The following is a 16,193-nucleotide window of genomic DNA, read 5'->3' on the forward strand; positions in this document are numbered from 1 at the left end:
AGGCGGTACTAATCCTGAGAGAATGTGTGATACCAGAGACAAGGTTCTCATTCCACGAGAAGGTTCTTGTCCCTTTAGAAGGCTCTAGTCCCAAGTGACAATATTGTAGTTTTGAGTGAAGGAACTAATCTAGAGAGAAAATTGAAGTTTTGAGAAAAGTTTGTACTCCTGTGTGCAGGTGGTAGTCCCAAGAGAACGGTCTAGCTCCAAATTAAGGTTCTCGTCTTGAAATAAGGTTCTAGGGAAGGTATTAGTACCAAGAGTAGGTGCAAGACCGGAGATACAATTCTGAACCAGTCTTCTCCCAAGAGTAGGTAATTATCATAAGTGAAAGCACTTATCCTGAGGGAAGGTTCTAGTCCTAAGAGAGAAGATTGTTGTCCTGAGAGAAGGTTATAATCCCAAGTGAATGTTGTAGTCCGGAGAGAACGTCTTAGTCCCAAATAAATGTTTTAGACCTGAGATAAGGTTGTAGTCCCGATAGGTTTTGTTCCTGAGAGGTTGTAGTCTAGAGGGACGGTTCTTTTTTTGAGAGCTTTTAAATCCTGAGAGAAGGTACTAGTACTAAAATAACGGTGTAGTCTCGAGTGAGGGTTCTAGTCCTAAGAAAGGGTGCTCATCTCAAGAGAAGCTTCTAGTCCTGAGAGAAGTCAACGTACAATTGATCTCTAAATGAATCGTCTACGTATGTAGGCCTACAGTATCACATTTTCACTAAGGGGTGTGCTCGCTTTTGTGAGCGACCGTGTGTATTTGTCTCTGATGTCCATCATGTTTGACTTTTGGTGTCCTTCTGCTCCATTAGACTCCAAAATCGCGGCGCGGCGAGTCGGGGTGGGACGCTCCAGCCGCTCTGGCCGCCCTGGTCAAGCGGGTATACGTGTCGATGGTGGACACCCGGCGGGACCACTGCGTGTGCGCGACTGGACGCAGCGGCACCGGCAAGACGGCCACTTGTCAGGCCTTCACCGTCGCGCTGCTCAAACAAGCCGGAACCGTCGGACCCAACGTGAGCGGTCAGTCTCCTAATGCTAACTGCGCCAGCTAACCCTTTGAAGACACTCAATGTAAACAGGAAGTGTGAAGTGACAAACAGAAAGTGTTTCCTTACAACCAGGAAGTAAAGAGGAAGGGTGCTATGTTTTCTTGCAGTGGATCGCGTGCAGGCCATGTTTACGGTGTTGAAGTCTTTTGGTTGCGTGACTTCGACGTACAGTGATGCCTCCTCGCGCTTCGCCATGCTTTTCTCTTTGGACTTCAACCACGCTGGACGGGCCGCCGCCGGACACCTGCAGGCAAACGCATACACATACAGAACTGCGACCTTGGACGTGATGCCTGACCTTGCGTTTTCCCACCTCAGACGATAATGTTGGACAAATGGCGAGTTTGTCACACGACGGCAGGAGAAAGCAACTTCCTGGTCTTCTCGCAGATGCTAGTGGGACTTGGCACAGAGATGAGGTAGGTGCTAGCAAGCGTCGTGATAACAGCAAAGCTAGCCAAAATGCTAGCGACGAACCTAAGGAGGATGCTAGTAATTAAAAAAAATAAAAAATGACAATGCAATCATGTGATTGGCAAAGCTGCGTTTTGTGTGTGTGTGTGTCGGTGTTCAGCGCTCCAGACTGACAGAATCTGTGCGTCAACTACTTGTGGACAGCTCATACAAACCAATCATCTTCAAACTGGTTAAAAAAAACGAAATAAAACGGCACATCCTCCCTCCTTTCCCAGCTGCTCACAAGAGTGTGCAAGGATGCTACACAGTGCGCTAAGCTAACTTCCTCTGAGTCCAACTTCGCACCAGCTATGTGCCACGCTTACTTCCACGGTGTGGAATCTAAATCTCTCCTCCAAAGTAACTAATCCTCGCCACCAAGATGGCGACTAACTCGTGACACAAACCAGTATCACTAAAGGGGGAAAGTAGTAGCTAAGAGAAGAGCATGCTAATCGTGAAGCTAACGTGAACGGTTGAGTCGTGAAACACCAGAATGAGGGCTTTGCTGTAAAGTACACCTTTAACATGCTGTAACTGCATTACAGCGGACGGCAACCTGAACAGCAAATTAGCAGGTAAATTAAGTGTCCAGAGAGAAATACAACAGCTACACACACGTAAATATGAAATGAATCGGTTACCGTGTCAGCCAGGACAAGGAGCTTATAAATATTTACAATATCAGCAATGCTATTATGCAATGATAGGTTTGTGTTAACGTATTGTTTTTTTCTGTTAAAAATAGTTCATTACATCAAAGAAAAATATGTTTACATGAAAATGCAAAATTTGAATGAAAAAAAGCAGAGAGAGGCGGCACGGTGGCCGACTGGTTAGCGCGTCAGCCTCACAGTTCTGAGGACCGGGGTTCAATCCCCGGCCCCGCCTGTGTGGAGTTTGCATGTTCTCCCCGTGCCTGCGTGGGTTTTCTCCGGGTACTCCGGTTTCCTCCCACATCCCAAAAACATGCATTAATTGGAGACTCTAAATTGCCCGTAGGCATGACTGTGAGTGCGAATGGTTGTTTGTTCGTATGTGCCCTGCGATTGGCTGGCAACCAGTTCAGGGTGTACCCCGCCTCCTGCCCGATGACAGCTGGGATAGGCTCCAGCACGCCCGCGACCCTAGTGAGGAGAAGCGGCTCAGAAAATGGATGGATGGATGGAAAGCAGAGAGAATAAATCTCATACTTAATGCCCCTTTTAACAGGAAATGTTTACATTTCACAGTTAAAAACCTATTCAGAAACACTTCCATTAAAATTTTGTTAACTTTGTCAATAGCTAACTAGAAATGATATTGTTGCGTATGTGCAATAAATAAGCAGTTCATAAACCTTTGTTTGACTCTATTATTTTGAATGCGCTATCAAACACCACGGCGCCAACCTGCACCGCCTTGCCAACCACCACACGCGTTAGTTCGCAATCTAGAGGAAACACTAATGCTAACGATGATGCTAACAATGATGCTATTGATGATGCTAATGGTGGCGCTATCAATAACGCTTATGATGATGATGCTAACAGTGACGCTAAGGAGGGTGCTATGCCATCGTAATGAACATTGTGCAGCACCATACCATGTGATAAATGTTGCCCACTCGACGTCCATTGCAGCGTGGTCATCCTAGTATGGGGATGCCCCCCATTTGCGGTCCCTTCTCAAGGTTTCTTTTTCCCCCAAATGGGGTTTTGCATTTTTCTATGCTCGATTGGGGGGGGGGGGGGTTTAGTCAATCATTGCCAACTGTGCCCTTTGAAGCCCTTTGAGACTCTCTACAAATGAAATTGACTTGACTACCAGCGATGCTAACGAGGGTGCTATTAATGATGCTTATCGTGATGCTGATGATGATGCTAACAAAGGTGCTGTTAATGATGCTAACGATAATGCTAATGATGATCTTAACAAAAATGTTAACAGGGATGCTAACAGCAATGCTAACAATGATGCCATCACTGATGCTAACAGTAATATGTCATTTTTGTAGCTTGTTTGTGTATTATAATGTTATGTATATAATTGTGAGCGCCTTGGCGCAGAGGGTAAAAGTACGCCATGCAACCGGAGCCCATGTCGTCATTGTCGTGTCCCTGGGCAAGACACTTAACCCGCATTCCCTACGAATGTATGTGCTTGAATGTTTGGTGGTGGGCTGAGGGGCCGTATGCGTAGAATGGGAGCCATGCTTCTGTCAGACTGCCCCACGGCTGTGGCTACACGAGTAGCTTACCACCACCAGGTATGACTGAGGAGTGAATGAATAATGCGTGAAATTGTAAAGCGTCTAGAAAAGCGCTATTTAAGCGCATCATTATTATTATTATTATTATTAAAATACTGCTGAATATGCAAACAAAGATGCTAACAGTAATGCTACCGAGACTTCTATCAACAATGCTAACGCTGACGCTAATGTGGTCGCTTCCTTGTCAGGACGGAGCTCGGCCTTCATCAGTTTCCAGAGCGTCATTCCTTCGGAATGGCTCCTCCCACCAAGGTATCCGCTGGCCTCATCTACATCAACACCTGCTGACCTGCTGACGCCCGTCATTGTGTCCGCAGGTGGAGGAAAAACAGCGAGCCTCCGTCGCCTTTTCCAAGCTGCTGGCTGCCATGGAAACGCTGGCCTTCAGCGCCAGCGAGCAGAAGTCCATCTGGCACGTCCTGGCCGGGATTTACCATCTAGGAGCTGCTGGGGCCTGCAAAGGTAACCAGCAGGTTGATTGGGGGAGAGACCGGAAGTGAAGTTGGAGTGCTCAAAAGACCATACTCGCTAGCATCATCATCAGAGTAGCCCCCTCGTTGGAATCACTGTTAGCATCCTTGTTAGCATCCTTAATAGCACCCTTGTTGGCATCCTCACTAGCATCACCATTAGCATTGATGTTAGCATCCTATGTAGCGTCATTATTAGCGCCTTCGTTAGCTTCACTGATTGGTCGGTGTCTGTGTGTGTGTGTGTGTGTGTGTGTGTGTGCGCACGCGCGCGCGTGTGTGTGTTGTCAGTGGGGCGGAGGCAGTTTTTGAACTTCGATAGCGCTCAGGCCGCTAGCAGGGTGCTGGGCTGCGAGGGGGAGGAGCTTCACACGGCCGTCTTCAAGCATCACTTGAGACAGCTACTGCAGACAGCCACAGGGGGCGGCAGAGAGCGCAACAGCGCCAGCCAGGTCGAAGACGGTGAGACAAGCTAACGTGCTGTGCTAACATGAAAAACTTTGTGGATTTGTGAAAGTTGACGAAATCAGGTCCAGAGTAGACTCCCTCATGCTCAGCAAGTCTTCCCTCGCGTAAGTGGCGTGGGGTCGCCAAAAATGACAAAAACAAAGAGTACTAGAGAGCGCAGTACAGAGGCGACCACCCGCTGATGATAGAATTAGCTGGAAAAATCATGTAAAACACATACAAAGCAACCAAACTATCTGGAAGCATTTCAGTCCTGTCCAAAGCCAAGTACTACCTGAATAATCAACTTCTCCATATTCTTTACAACTCAATTAAATATTAGCATTTTTGAATTACTGTTCAGGTCTGGGGAAGCATACAAAAGCTCTTTACAGCCGTTGTGCAATGTGCATTCTTCAAAAAACGAGCCATCAGAATAATACATTGTGTAACTTGATGAACACACAACATATAAATACACAACATATGCATCATTTATACAGTCCAAAACTATTACGTAACTGAAAAGGAGGGGGGTCATAAGTGACGGAGACAGCTACACTTCAAGTTCCGTGCACATGCACAACCAAAAAGAGCCTTTGTATCAGTATTTATGGAGTTCAACTGTGGAATAAGTTAAGTATTTAAACAGTAAAAAGACATCATCTTCACAAAGTACACAAATCTAGAAAAGCCTCCGTAACAGGGACCATTGGATCTACATCTATTTATATAATGTGTATCAAAAAAAATCATTGTTTTGTAATGCATAGTAATGCAGTGTACCTCTTTTTTATTATACCGACATATAATCATTTAGAATATTTATATGTAGTAAATTTTACATTTTATAGCACAGTATAATTGTTCCTTGATAAGTTTATACGTTCAGCCCCCTTTCGAACGAGTGGAAGGGGGTCTCCTCTGACCTACCTTTTCTGGTTTTGTATTGTTTCCTTTTGTTTGTTTGTTCTTGATTTGTTATGTTGGTTTTTGGTTTTTTGTTGTTGCTTACATTTTCGAAACGAAGGCAATCAATCAATGTATTTGTGCTAACTTAGCATGTATTAATAGTGTACGAGTCACGTGACGACGATCGTGTGTTGATGATCGTGCGACCAGGTCCCAGGTTGACGGCGGCACAGTGCGTAGACGGGATGGCATCTGGTCTCTACGAAGAACTTTTCACCACCATCGTGTCGCTCATCAACAGGTGTGTGTGTCAGGAAATGTGTGCACAAGGACGCCATCCTGACCGTGTGCGAGTGCGTGCAGATCTCTGAGCGGCCAGCAGTTGGCGCTGGCGTCGGTGATGGTGGTAGACCCGCCAGGCCTGAGGAACCCTCGCCACGCGGCGCAGGAACGAGCGGCAAACGTCAGCGAGTTTTGTCACAACTACCTACAAGAACGACTTCTGGAACATCGATACGTGCACACGTTCACGCACACTATGGACAGATACGCACAGGTGTGCCACAGACACACACACACACACGCATGCACACACATTCACATACACGATGGACAAATACACACAGGTATGATACGCACACCCAGACACACACACACACAAACATGCGTGCACCATAATGCGCAAGTGTGCGTGTGTGTGTGCCTGTGTGCGTGCGTGTGTGTGCGTCTGCGTGTGAGTACGTGCAGGAGAAAATTCCGGTGGAGTTCGAGTGTCCGGACGTTAGCCCCGCTGACATCGTATCTGCCATCGACCAGCCGCCTACCCAGGTATGCTAACACGTGCTGATGATGTCATCACACAACAAACGTGTGCGTGTGTTAGGTGCGTGCAGCGGGTGACAGCCCTCGCGGTCTCCTCTGGGCGCTGGACGAGGAGATGTTAACACCCGCGTCCAGCGAGGGCGTCGCCATGGAGCGCGTGTGCCGTCACTACAGCAATACGGGTAACATGCGCACGCACGACGATGACGATGATGATGACGACTGACGCGTGCGCCTGTCCAGTGCGTCAATGCGAGCAACCTTTGCACTGCGAAGTTCAACACCTGACAGGAAACGACGGCGTCCGCTACGACCTGACGGGATGGTTCGGCGTGCTCCACAACAACCCGGTGGCGAGCAACGCCGGCGCGCTGCTGCACAGCTCCAACATGTGAGTGGTCTCGCAGTCATCGGATCGCTCGGGCAGTGACGTTTCGGCGTTGTCCCCAGAGCGTCGGTGAAGTCCATGTTCGCCACGAGCGTGCACGTGGCCCCCCTGTGCTGCGGCGTGTGCGGCCTGGAGGGCTCCAGCCAGCGCTCGCTGCAGAGGAGCGGCACCATCAGGAAGACGCTGAGCGGCGGGGCGGCGGCGCTACGCAGACACTCGCCCTGCATCGCCGTCAAGCTGCAAGCCGTAAGCGCCCGCCACCCGAAGGTCCGCCCCCTTTCCCGGCCCTGATTTGAGCGAATCTCCGCTCTCTTAGGACGCCTTGGTCAACGTGATCCGCCGCGCCCGTCCTGTCTTCCTGCAGTGCGTCAGCGCCAAGACGGACGCCGCCGGCGCCTTCAACGTGGCCGAGCTCAGAGCGCAACTGAAGGCCGCGCAGACGTTGGCCATGCTCCGCATATACCGCGCAGGTCGGCGCCGCGCCACGCACGCACGTAACTTTATGGGTCATTTTCATAGGATTTGTTTAATAATGGTTTTGACCACACTGGAATTATTGACAGTTGTTATCATTCAAAAGGTAAGAATTGTTTCTAAGACGGGAGACGTTTACACATAGAAAACCAAGGTGGCGAAAAACCATTGCTAGATGGAGAAAAAAAAGTTCAGCGTCTTTACCGTTTTCAGTGAAATGTATGAAAATGACCCATACACATATGCTACACATGGAGACATAGACATGGATGGTATGAAGAGCTGGTGGCCATATTGGATGTGGAAAGGTCGAGCACCCCATTCATATATAGTGTGTGCGTGTGTGCGTTTCCCCCGCCAGGTTACCCGGACCACATGACCCTGAGCGACTTCCGCTACCACTTCCAGGCTTTGTCTCCGCCCATCATGAAGCGCTACGCCTCCATGTTTGTCAGCCACGATGAGAGGAAGGTGCCTAATATTCGTCTTCTAATTACATTAATGTGGGTCACATGACTCAACGCCGCCATCTTTGTTTCAGGCGGTGGACGAGCTGCTGGCTGACTTGGACCAGGACCCCAAGAGCATCGTGGTCGGCACCAGTCGGGTCAGAACGCTCGTGCGCTTCCTGTCGTGTGTCACGTGGTCACATGGGCTAAGATGGGAGGCGGTACTGCGTCACTTATCAAAGAAACATTGACTCAAATGAGGTTTCTTTTAACATGAATAATTCATTAGAATATCATGCCTTGAGCCGCCCACTGATCGTTTGTCTCACAATTTATGGACCGCCCCAACATTGCGCCTGTTTCATCAGTGACTTTTCTGAATTGCTGTCAGTCATACAAGAGGGTTTTAAGAACTGGCGATTTGCATGTTGATAACACCTCGGATAAAATATCCGAAATAATTGTTCAACCTTTTAAGCTGGATGGACTTCAAACAGCACTTCACAAAGCCGACTCGGGACAGAGGATACACGGTGGCTCTCGTTTTAATGTATGGCTTATCCATCGCCGTGTCCTCTGTTGATAACCAAAACTAAGGTCTGCTCACTGCACATTTGAACATTGCCGCTTTTAACCCTCAGGAAACCCCGGGGAGAACGGTGAGGAAACAAACGCTCTGATTTCTGAAGCGACTGCAAATTTGATTGAGATGTTACAGAGCACCCCTGGTGACATGCCTCCTGCATCATGTGATTTTCTTGTTCAAAATTTAAATACCAGGCTGAAGTGCACATTGAACTCATTGGCTCTACTTTGAACTCAAACAAGAAAAATAAAAACTACTCCACCGTGGAGAAATGACAAAATGAAAAAATTCAAATGAAATGGCAGGAGTGCAGACTGGAAGTGGAGAAAAAACAAATAAGACAGTTCACCATGAAGTTATCTCTGAACAACAAAAAATCCACATCAAACAGGCAAGAAGTTTCCATTTCTCAAAACTCATCACAGACAACAAAAAAATCCCAAATTCCCTTTCTCCACCTTCGATCTTTTAACCAACACCAATTTTAAAACAGCCTGCGAGGACTTTGCAAACCATTTCAGAAGCAAGATCGATGGTATCAGTTCCAGTCTTCTATCTCAGAACATGATTTTTAACACACCTGAAGCGTCGTGTTTACCTGAGGAATAAAGTTGATGAGCCGCATGTTGACGTTATGGGAAAGAGTAGTGGAGCCGAGAGAAGGCTATTAAACAGACTTTGAAACCTGGTTGGCCTCTCTGGTACTGTTTTTAACTGGTTCAGCTCTTATCTCACAAATGGAAGTTTATTTGTAGGTATGGATACATGTTCACATACATGAAATATAGTGTGGGGTGCCTCAAGGGTCAATTTTAGGTCCAATTCTTTTTAATCTGTACATGCTTCCCCTTGGGGATGTCATCAGGAGACACGACATCAGCTTCCACAGCTACGCAGATGACACAAAGCTGTACGTCGCCGTGTCTCCTGATGACACGGGGCCATTTGATACCCTTCTTAAATGTATTTTAGGCATGAAGTCATGGATGGCAGTGAATATCGTACAGCTCAACCAGGATAAAACAGAGGTTTTAATTATTGGTCCTGAAGGCAAGAGAGAGAAACCTTTACCAAAACTAAAAGATTTTAAACCCTCACAATGTGTTAAAAACCCGGGCGTTATTTTTGACTCTGAGATTAATTGTATTCCACACATCAACAATCTAACTAAAATAGGTTTTTACCATATCCACACACACCGGAAGCCTCCACGCTTGGAGATCTGTTCGGTGTGCCAGTGTGGCATCTTCTGCGGTTGTAATGGCTCCCCTTTTTGGATATTTCCTGCTATTTGAAGTGTCTCCCTTATCTGAGAATGTGACGCACTTTGGGCTGTATTTTTGATGTCTGTGCTATATAAAAAAAATTGGATTGATTGATTGATTGTCACGTTTGACTTCCTGTTGTGCGTCAGGTGTTCATGAAGCGCGGCGTGCTGGCCCACCTGGAGGCTCAGAGGGACCTGCGGGTGACTGGCTGGCTGGTCCACCTTCAGGCGTCCTGCGCGGGTCACCTGGCCAGACACAAGTACCGCACGCTTAAGGTCAGCGCCCAAGATGTAAATTTTGGCCCCCTCGTGTGGCCCGAAGGAGAACTGCACAAACACAATGTCTGTCCAGTCACAAACGTGGACCTCCTCAAGGCCATTTGACGATGATGATGATGATGATTATTATTACATGAGTCATAAGGCGGACTTGTGTAGGTGCAGCACATGGCGGTGCGTTGCCTGCAGAGGAACCTGCGGGTGCTGCACGGAGTGTCTGAGTGGAGCTGGTGGAAGCTGTTCTGCCGAGTGCGCCCCCTGCTGGACGTCAACATGGACAACGAGAGGCTGCGCGCCAAAGAGGTACACGCGCGCGCACGCACGCTACTCGTAGGACCTCTGCAAACAAAAACTCAAAACTGCTGTTTTTTTTTTTTTAACCAACACCTCCAATATCGTCACATTGACGAGGATGTCTGACTCCTGACTCCAAATAACTCTTGGAAAAGGGAAATATTTTTTTCAATGAATCAAAGGTTATCGACCTCGGTCAGGCTGTAATATTACTTTGAAAAAAGTCTTTTTCATTCAAACCAACAACAAAAATAAGAACTAAAATAAAATGTCAATGTAAATGTACCACCATTGGTATGTGGGCTCCCTCTGGTGGTACACGAAATAATCATGGCCTACACAGTGCAGTTGTATTGAACTTTTTACTACAACACATTTGCATGTAAACTTTCATAACTTTGTTTTTAAACTACATTTTTTACTCCACTTTTATGTGCAATACATTTTCATTGATCATTTTATTACAGTTGAGTTTTTGTTTTCAATTTTCATATCTTTAAAGGTCCCATATTTTGTCTATTAGGACCTCCATCGAGTGACTCCCTCACATGGACTTAGTATCAAGGTGTCGGTTTCATTTGACAGAACTTGGTTTTCTCATCCGAGTGTCCACAAAAGGCCCCAGTGACAGCAAATTCTGTTTGAGCCGGTTTTGTATCTGCTTGGTCCACATTTGGCTAAGACTGCGCCCTTTCTTCTGATTGGTTGCCTCTGTGTAGAAGTGCACACGTGTACGTTCTGTTGACAGCGCAGAGGTACACGGAGATCTTCGCTAGTGACGTCGATAAGCTGGAGAAATTCCAATCAGCTGATTTCAGGGTGTGTTCCAACTCCAGGTGGATCCCACTCCTCAGCCTCCCTGGTAAGGTCTATTCAGGGGTCTGCCGGGAAGGCGAATCTCAGATTCAGGACGAGCAGTGTGGTTTTCGTGGAACAGCGGACCAGCGCTACACCCTCGGCAGGGTCCTCGGGGGTGCGTGGGAGTTCGCCCAACCAGTCTACATGAGTTATGTGGACTTGGAGAAGGCGTTCGACAGTGTCCCTCGGGGGGTGCTTCGGGAGTATGGGGTGCCGAACCCCGTGATACGGGCTGTTCGGTCCCTCTACGACCAGTGTCAGAGTTTGGTCTGCATTGCCGGCAGTAAGTCGGACTCGTTTCCGGTGAGGGTTGGACTCCGCCAAGGCTGCCCTTTGTCACCGATTCTGTTCATTACTTTTATGGACAGAATTTCAAGGTGCAGCCGAGGCGTAGAGGGGGTCCGCTTTGGTGGCCTCAGTATTGCATCTCTGCTTTCTGCAGATGATGTGGTTCTGTTGGCTTCATCAAGCCGTGATCTCCAACACTCATTGGAGCGGTTCGCAGCAGAGTGTGAAGCGGCTGGGAGGAAAATCAGCCCCTCCAAATTTGAGATCGTGGTCCACAGTCGGAAAAGGGTGGCGTGCCCTCTCCGGGTCGGGGATGAGATCCTGCCCCAAGTGGAGTAGTTCAAGTATCTCAGGGTCTTGTTCACAAGTGAGCTAAGAATGGAGCGGGAGATCAACAGGCAGATCGGTGCAGCGTCTGCATGAATGCGGACTTTGTATCGATCCGTTGTGGTGAAGAAGGAGCTAAGCCGAAAGGCGAAGCTCTCGATTTACCGGTCGATCTCCGTTCCTCCCCTCACCAGCTGTGGGTCGTGACCCAAAGAACAAGATCCCGGATACAAGCGGCCGAAATGAGTTTCCTCCGCAGGTTCCTTCGAGATAGGGTGAGAAGATCGGTTATCCGGGAGGGGCTCAGAGTGCATGTTTGTGGGATGTGGGAGGAAAGCGGAGTGCCCGGAGAAAAGCCACGCAGGTACGGGGAGAACATGCAATTGAACCCGGGTCCTCAGAACTGTGAGGCAGACGCTCGAACCAGTCGTCCACCGTTCCGCGAGTGCGAATGTTTATATGTGCCCTGCGATTGACTGGCGACCAGGGTGTAGCGCGCCTCTCGCCCGAAAATAGCTGCGATAGGCTCCAGTACAGAAAATGAATGGAAGGATGGAAATATTTTTGTAGGTGGTACTTTTTTCATTACTGCTGTAATGAATCCAAAACAGGGAGTTAAGAACATTTTTCTTTTTAAACAAGAACACGAAGAACCACAAGTAAGAAGGAAATATGTATTGGGCCTTCCCATTTCCAGTGCGTACCGGTGAGATCGACAGATGGTAAATTTGACAACAAAATCACAAACACTCCAACAGCGTAATCCGGCGCAACAAGTCATGGCGAATACTAACAAAGCACTTGAACCCAACTTGCACTATGTGCCACTCCTCACTCTGTCCTTGAGGCGCACGGTCCAACGAATTTACAATCTGGTACGACTGCTACCGACCAAGTGGCAGCCTCGGCTTCCACGCAGCCACGTCGTCAGTGTGCGTGTGTGTTTGTGTGTCGTCAGGACGAAGTGTCAGCACTGAGAAGACGTTTGGAAAAGTCCGAAAAAGAACGAAATGACTTGAGACAAACCGTCGACACCTGCGAGACTAAAGTTTGTACTCACACACGCACACGCGCACACACACACACACACACACAGTGATGCAGTTGGTGTGTGTGTAGCTGACGGCGGTGACCTCAGAGCTGAGTGATGAGCGTTTCCGCGGCGACGCGGTGGGTCAGGCTTTGGATGTGGAGAGAGCTGAGAGACTGAGGCTCAGCAAGGAGAACAAGGACCTGCAGGTGAGCCGGTCGTCAACACTTCCTGACCCCAACCCCCGTCCATTTGACCAGCACTTCCTCTCCCCAGCCACCACACTTTTAGACCACTTCCTGTCCCCAACGACCAAACTTTTAGACTACTTCCTGTTCCTAACTGCCAAGCTCTGAGCAATTACTGTCCCCAACGGTCGCTCATTTTCACCAACGGTCAACCTTTTAGGCCACTTCCTGTCACCATCACCACCCGTTTGACCACTCAGTCCCTGACCAGCCCCCTTTTTGACAACTTCCTGTAAATGCCACATCCCCCCAGGCTCGCCTCGACCAGTGCAAGGTTGCAATGGAGATGCTGGAGAAAAATCTGGAGGAGGAACATCTAAAGCGTCGTACGCTGGAGAGTCTGAAAGTGGCAGGATCAGAAATAGGAACAGGTCGGTTGCTATTTCCTGTCCGCACGCTAATTGGACGCTGCTGTCAGGGGCGTCACTTTAGTGTTGGGGAATATCCTGTTTGGAATGTTTTTGATGGAAGTTGGCGGCATTCCCCAAGGAAGACATTGCCTCCTCTTCTTCTTTCTACCTAGCAGTTAGCTCGCCAGCTTGTGGTCTACAATGGGGGCTCAAACATTTTGAGTCCGGGGCTTAAATCTTTCAGTATGTAGGTCTGCACTTTTCTAAAATGATAGCACATAATTATTTATTGCAAATGAATTTGGTGCGGCGAACCTGGTTTGGAGTTTCGAGTGCGGTGTTGCCGCCCCACAGAAAGCGAGCTGGTTCTGCAGCTGGAGTGTTGCCAGACAGAGGTGGGCTTCCTTCGCCGGCGTCTGCAGCAGACCGAAGAAAAGGCGGAGGTCGAGAGGCACGCTCGGCAACAGCTGGACGCCAAGGTCAGCGAAGGCGCACGACTTGATAGTTGACGTTTGTAGCCAAAAACAAGCTAATGACTAAACTGATGAATGGCCGAAGCCTAGCTGTAATGTGTCCCTTGGCCTGCAGGCGGCGTCGTTGCAGGCTCAACTGGACGAATCCAAGCGTACCGTGACGGACCTTAAACGGCAGAGTCGGCGCGTCGCCAACGACCTGCACGACGCCAGGGTGATGACGGACAGTCTGCACAATCGAACGCACCAACTGGAACGCAAACAACGACGGTGACTGAAGACAATGCTAATGAATGCTAAAAGATGCTAACGCGTGGTAGCCGCACTGCCGAACACGTGAACATAAACACATCGACAAAATAAACATCCATCCGTCCATTTTCTGAGCCGCTTCTCCTCACGCGGGTCGCGGTTGTGCTGGAGCCTATCCCGGCTATCATCCGGCAGGAGGCGGGGTACACCCTGAACTGGTTTCCGGCCAATCGAAGGGCACATACAAACAAACAACCATTCACACTCACATTCACACCTACGGGCAATTGAGAGAGTCTCCAATTCATGCATGTTTTTGGAATGTGGGAGGAAAGCGGAGTGCCCGGAGAAAAGCCACGCAGGCACGGGGAGAACATGCAAACTCCACACAGGCGGGGCCGGGGATTGAACCCCGGTCCTCAGAACTGTGAGGCTGACGCTCTAACCGATCGTCCACCGTGCTGCCCAAAATAAACATGCGCACACAAAAAGAAACACACATTTATGCACACACAAAGGAACATGCATACACAAACACAAAAACACACACAAACACAAATGCACATAAACATGCACACATAAATACAAACACACACAGAAGCACATGAACATAAAAACACACACTGACATTTTTGATCACGCTAACAAATACACAGTAAGCATTAGCCTTCCGATGAACGTGCTAGCACACATGCTAACAAATGTACCAATTAGTTCGTCGCTTAGCGTGCTAATATGACGGTAATACTTTTAGCTTCGATGGCGAGCTGGCGGCGGCGTTAGAGGACGCCGACAGCGAGCGAGAGTTGAAGGACAAAACCCTGCAGGAAAACACCGCGCTAAGGGTCCAGATTTTCACGCTGCGCCGAAACCTGCAGGTGAGCCCGCCAGAACACATGGGAGGACGGACACACACACTCAAGTGTTGGCGTGTGCGCAGGAGAGTCAGGCGGAGGCGTGCCGCCTGCAGAAGCAGAAAGACGAGTTGTGTAGTCAGATTCGCGACCTCAGCGTGCATCTGACCGCCGACTCGCTGCCCGAGCTGAAGAAACAAGTGCGCCACCTGGAGCGCGTGGCCGGCGAGACGGCGCAGGAAGTGGCCGAGCTGACCGCCAGAATTGAACAGCAGCAGCAGGTCGGTCGAGTTAGTTGGGAGGAACGCCACGTCACATTTAATCCGGAATTATGTCAGGATTATGACTTTTAGTTCTGTATTAAAACATGACTTGATATAGATGCTATTTTGACTATTAATACATCAGTAGAGTTAGTCGGTAGGAATAATTTTGACAGTCAGTGGAATTAGTCGGTGGAAATAATTTTGACACAGCCGGTAGAGTTATCATTAATAATGTGCAAACCCGCTGCTGCTCTTCAGGTTCACATGCGTGTGGAATTGGAGATGGCCCGAGTGAAGCAGATGCACCAAAAGGAGCTGGAGGACAAGGAAGAGGAGCTCGAGGACGTGCACAGGTCGTCCCAGCGGCGGGTACGTCGATGGCCACGTTTGCAACATCAGCATATTAGCAACCTTCGTATCCTCGGGTGCGTCTCGTGAAGATGTCGTTTTGTCGCCGCGCTAGCTAAGACAGCTGGAGATGCAGCTGGAGCAAGAATACGAGGAGAAGCAGATAGTCATCCACGAGAAGCGCGACCTGGAAGGTTTGGTCGCCACGCTGTGCGAACAGGTCGGCCACCGTGACTTTGACGTGGAGAAGAAGTTGAGGCGAGACCTGAAGAGGACTCACGCCCTGCTTGCCGACGCCCAGACCCTGCTGGACGCCGTCCACGGCGGACGACAAATCGGGAGGAGCCCCGACGGCGGAAGCAAGGAGCAACTGGAAAGACTTCACTCTCAGGTTAGCGGATGCGGCCCAGCCAGGTGGGCAAAGCGCTACTTACGCTACGAATAATCCAATCTGGATATGTGTGCGTGCGTATAGTTGGAGGACAGCGAATCACGGCGACGTGAGCTCGAGAGCGTCCAGACGACCTTGACCCAGGAGCTGGAAGATGTTCAGATTGAATTGGAAAACATCAGAAAGCAGAAGAGTTTGGTCAGAAACATCTTCCTCATCTTCATCCGCCACCTACACTAACAGCGCTAGGACCACAACCACTAAGGGTTCTAGTAACAGAACCAGTACCAGTCGCACAATCATTTTAATACCAGCTTCAGTACCAGAACCCGTAATAGTACTAGCTTCAGTTCCACAACCACTAC

General features: G+C 48.9%; 1 protein-coding gene across 6 annotated transcripts in view; it reads left to right on the top strand.

Annotated features, from left to right (window-relative positions):
• Positions 1 to 16,193, top strand: part of LOC133490319 (unconventional myosin-XVIIIb-like) — a 28,817-nt gene that overhangs the window by 6,972 nt on the left and 5,652 nt on the right. For all 6 annotated transcript variants that reach the window (XM_061800243.1, XM_061800246.1, XM_061800244.1 and 3 more), the window contains 27 exons: positions 806 to 1,016; positions 1,153 to 1,295; positions 1,364 to 1,464; positions 3,944 to 4,007; positions 4,073 to 4,217; positions 4,517 to 4,687; positions 5,795 to 5,885; positions 5,948 to 6,140; positions 6,332 to 6,412; positions 6,468 to 6,588; positions 6,650 to 6,797; positions 6,857 to 7,040; positions 7,111 to 7,264; positions 7,630 to 7,739; positions 7,810 to 7,875; positions 9,718 to 9,846; positions 10,009 to 10,152; positions 12,575 to 12,664; positions 12,736 to 12,855; positions 13,148 to 13,265; positions 13,599 to 13,723; positions 13,833 to 13,987; positions 14,724 to 14,847; positions 14,910 to 15,104; positions 15,348 to 15,458; positions 15,553 to 15,828; positions 15,913 to 16,026. In XM_061800243.1, the coding sequence (XP_061656227.1) occupies positions 806 to 1,016; positions 1,153 to 1,295; positions 1,364 to 1,464; positions 3,944 to 4,007; positions 4,073 to 4,217; positions 4,517 to 4,687; positions 5,795 to 5,885; positions 5,948 to 6,140; positions 6,332 to 6,412; positions 6,468 to 6,588; positions 6,650 to 6,797; positions 6,857 to 7,040; positions 7,111 to 7,264; positions 7,630 to 7,739; positions 7,810 to 7,875; positions 9,718 to 9,846; positions 10,009 to 10,152; positions 12,575 to 12,664; positions 12,736 to 12,855; positions 13,148 to 13,265; positions 13,599 to 13,723; positions 13,833 to 13,987; positions 14,724 to 14,847; positions 14,910 to 15,104; positions 15,348 to 15,458; positions 15,553 to 15,828; positions 15,913 to 16,026 (3,684 nt within the window). The remainder of the gene's footprint in view (positions 1 to 805; positions 1,017 to 1,152; positions 1,296 to 1,363; positions 1,465 to 3,943; positions 4,008 to 4,072; positions 4,218 to 4,516; positions 4,688 to 5,794; positions 5,886 to 5,947; positions 6,141 to 6,331; positions 6,413 to 6,467; positions 6,589 to 6,649; positions 6,798 to 6,856; positions 7,041 to 7,110; positions 7,265 to 7,629; positions 7,740 to 7,809; positions 7,876 to 9,717; positions 9,847 to 10,008; positions 10,153 to 12,574; positions 12,665 to 12,735; positions 12,856 to 13,147; positions 13,266 to 13,598; positions 13,724 to 13,832; positions 13,988 to 14,723; positions 14,848 to 14,909; positions 15,105 to 15,347; positions 15,459 to 15,552; positions 15,829 to 15,912; positions 16,027 to 16,193) is intronic.

The sequence above is a fragment of the Phyllopteryx taeniolatus genome, chromosome 15 (assembly GCF_024500385.1).
Source record: "Phyllopteryx taeniolatus isolate TA_2022b chromosome 15, UOR_Ptae_1.2, whole genome shotgun sequence".
NCBI classification, from domain to species: Eukaryota; Metazoa; Chordata; class Actinopteri; order Syngnathiformes; family Syngnathidae; genus Phyllopteryx; species Phyllopteryx taeniolatus.